This window comes from Otolemur garnettii, unplaced genomic scaffold, assembly GCF_000181295.1.
Source record: "Otolemur garnettii isolate 467f Iridium unplaced genomic scaffold, OtoGar3 scaffold00085, whole genome shotgun sequence".
Classification (NCBI taxonomy): Eukaryota; Metazoa; Chordata; class Mammalia; order Primates; family Galagidae; genus Otolemur; species Otolemur garnettii.
The window spans coordinates 3223266-3226197 of record NW_003852480.1 but is presented as its reverse complement, the minus strand read 5'-3'; the positions used below and the strand labels follow the sequence as shown (position 1 = coordinate 3226197).

The 2932-nt window shown below is 36.5% G+C and overlaps 1 protein-coding gene across 14 annotated transcripts in view; it reads right to left on the bottom strand.

Annotated features, from left to right (window-relative positions):
• The window catches only part of RAPGEF2 (Rap guanine nucleotide exchange factor 2), a 291756-nt gene that overhangs the window by 12524 nt on the left and 276300 nt on the right, over positions 1-2932 (bottom strand). For all 14 annotated transcript variants that reach the window (XM_023516027.1, XM_023516031.1, XM_023516029.1 and 11 more), the window contains one exon: positions 2482-2694. In XM_023516027.1, coding sequence (XP_023371795.1) covers positions 2482-2694 — 213 coding nt within the window. The remainder of the gene's footprint in view (positions 1-2481; positions 2695-2932) is intronic.

Genomic DNA, 2932 nt, shown 5'->3' with positions numbered 1-2932 from the left:
TTTTTGTGTTAGGATTCAATATTACCACATTGAATTTCAACCTATTTATAATCTAAATGTTCTTTGTCTTCTTCATGGTCCAAATGGTGATCTTAACGGAAGGCATGAGATCCCTATAGTTCGGCTTCTGTCTGGGATATGCCAGCGTTTGAGAAACTGATGGCTTTTGATATTTTACGTTACATTTAAAACCTTAAAGTCACCATCTTTATTTAACAGTATGTTAGGTAACAAGGAAAATAATAGATGATTTGGAAACACCTGAATTTAGAAACAAAGTGACAGAGCACAGAATATCAAGTTTGTGTTGGAAACACATTTTAGTAGTGTTGGTTACGTTAGTTCAGGGAAATAACAGGAGAAAAGTAAGTAGGAACTAGAAAAAAGAGAGTGAAAGAGCTCTAAGGGAGGTTATGCAGTTCTTACAGAAACCATGGGAGAAGGCTTTAGAAGAACGAGGTGAACCAGTGCCAAGCACAGGATCCAGTAGGACGAAGGCAGAGAAAAAATAATTACACAGCCAATGCAGTTGTTTTCCCCTCAAAAAAAAAATATATTTTTTTTAGAAATGAAAGAGGCACATTAAAATATTTTACAAAGCCTCTCATATTATCGAGACCCTCTTAAGTAACAACAAAGAGATATTTGGGAAGGCACTACAGCATTAGATCACCTCTTATCAATTCTAGTTTTAAATGGTCATAGACTTAATGGAATCCATTAAAAAGGAGTCAATAAAATTTAATAAAGATTTAATTCTTCTTCGTTTCATCTCATTTTAGCATACTCTTTTAAAAAATTGCTCATAGAGCAATACTTTGAGTACAAGTAGAAATCCTAATATACACAAGATACGTAAAAATACCAACTACATTAAGCTACGTGAATGAATAGTTTTGATTTGGAAAAAATTTCCAAGGCCAGGGTCATATGCAAATTCAAAAAAGTGCTCTCTTTCAATCAATGGAGATAGGAGCGAAGACACTGTGCCTTAGAAAGCTGTAAAGTAGTGCTAGTGATGACAGACACCAGAGTAAAAGAAGAAGAAAGTATTTAGAATACAGTTATTCCATGAATTGAAGGAAAAAGCCCTCAGCATTTCTAAATTAATTTTATACAATGTGACTTTAAATACTTACGTTAAACTAAATAAATATCATAAGGTAACATACAGTAGTTCATCCACATTTCTAAACTTCATAAATTCAAATGGACCTAAAAAACACTTTGAGAGCTACTCTCTTGGGGGAAGAGGGCGGATATAGCTTTATGCTCAGGCACATCTGCAGTATATGAAATACAGCTAATTGGCTATTAGCTAAAATGAAGGCTGGTAGCCTTCCATATACGAAGGGCAGCATAAAATGTGGAGACGAAAGTCAGATTTCAGGGGATTTCGGGATATACTCATATTAAACACACAGTAGATAAAGAAACATGTCGTTCAATTTGTTTGTGACGGGGGAACTCTGTGAAAGAGAAAACATATCAAGGAAAGGTGTTCACGTTTCCAAACTCAACAAACATGACACTTGCTGATATGGAGGAATAAGGCAGGGAGGTAAAGGGGATCTACTCAGAAAGACAGGCTGCAACAGCTCAGGAGCTTAGCTACCAACTCCAACTTTATCTTTGTTACCTGTTTAAGAATTTATTCTTATTAGCATTGTTTCCTTTCACACATACAGAGAAAAAAGTGATATGTTTTATTTTGTTGTATCATTTACATAAAGGGAGTAAACTAGTATATGCTTTACTTTTAATAGGAAAGATGAAGCATGATTTAGCTCTTGACCATCCAGGAATAAGTTAAATACTTTTCCCCAAGTTATAGAATCAGTATTTGGCAAATAAGAATTGACCTTTAAGACAAATTATTTAACTTAAAAAAAAAAAAATTCTACCTAAACTCCAGCAATTCATTGGTTATAAGGTTGAAGTGAGTTTAAATCATGTATATAGACAAAACACCTTTTGTACTTATTACAAATTAAATTAACAAATAAACAATGTCTCCATTACACCATCATGACAAATGAGCATTTTTTTTTTTTTGGAGACAGAGTCTCACTATGTCTTGGGTAGAGTGCCATGGTGTCACAGCTCATAGTAACCTCAAACTCTTGGGGTTACGCAATTCTCTTGCCTCAGCCTCCCAAGTAGCTGGGACCACAGGCACCTGCCACAACACGCAGCTACTTTTTGTTATAGTTGTCATTATTGTTTAGCTGGCCTGGGATGGGTTTGAACCTGCCACCCTTAGTGCACGTGGCCGGCACCATAACCACTGTGCTACGGGTGCCGAGCCGCAAATGAGTGTGTTTAAACCAAATGTTATTTATACAAACAACTTCTTTCCCTGGAGAAATTCAAGTATATTAGACAAAGTTATGCAACAAATATATATTTTTCCTTATTTAAAACAAATACACCAAGACACCAAATAGCACCAAAAAGGGAAAAGAATTTAGTTCCACTTACCAAAAGGTGGGAGATCCTTTACAGGAACTTTCTTCCTCGAAGGGTAAAGGGACACAGCAGGAACCTGCAGTCCCTGGGTGGTTTTATGTGGTGGTGGTGGTGGTGGCTGTTGGGGCTGCGGCTGGGGCTGGGCTTTCTGCTGGGACCCGGCTCTTGGTGCCACGGGGGAGGTCTCGGATTTGCCTGGCTTTTTGTCACCAGGATTCTTAGGCACTGATAATGGTTTGGTTTGAAAAGAGAACAAAGGGTTTAAGACATTAGTAGCTATGCAGAAGATAATTTTAGAATGGCATGAACATTTGCTACAGTTAGAATATTAAAACGCACATCTTTTTTCCGCATTGCCTATATAAAGGACAGAAATTGGAGGCAGTACCCTAGTTACAAAAATATTAGGGGCATTTTTACTTTATGAAATTAATCTCAAAGGATGATTATACTTTTTTTTTTT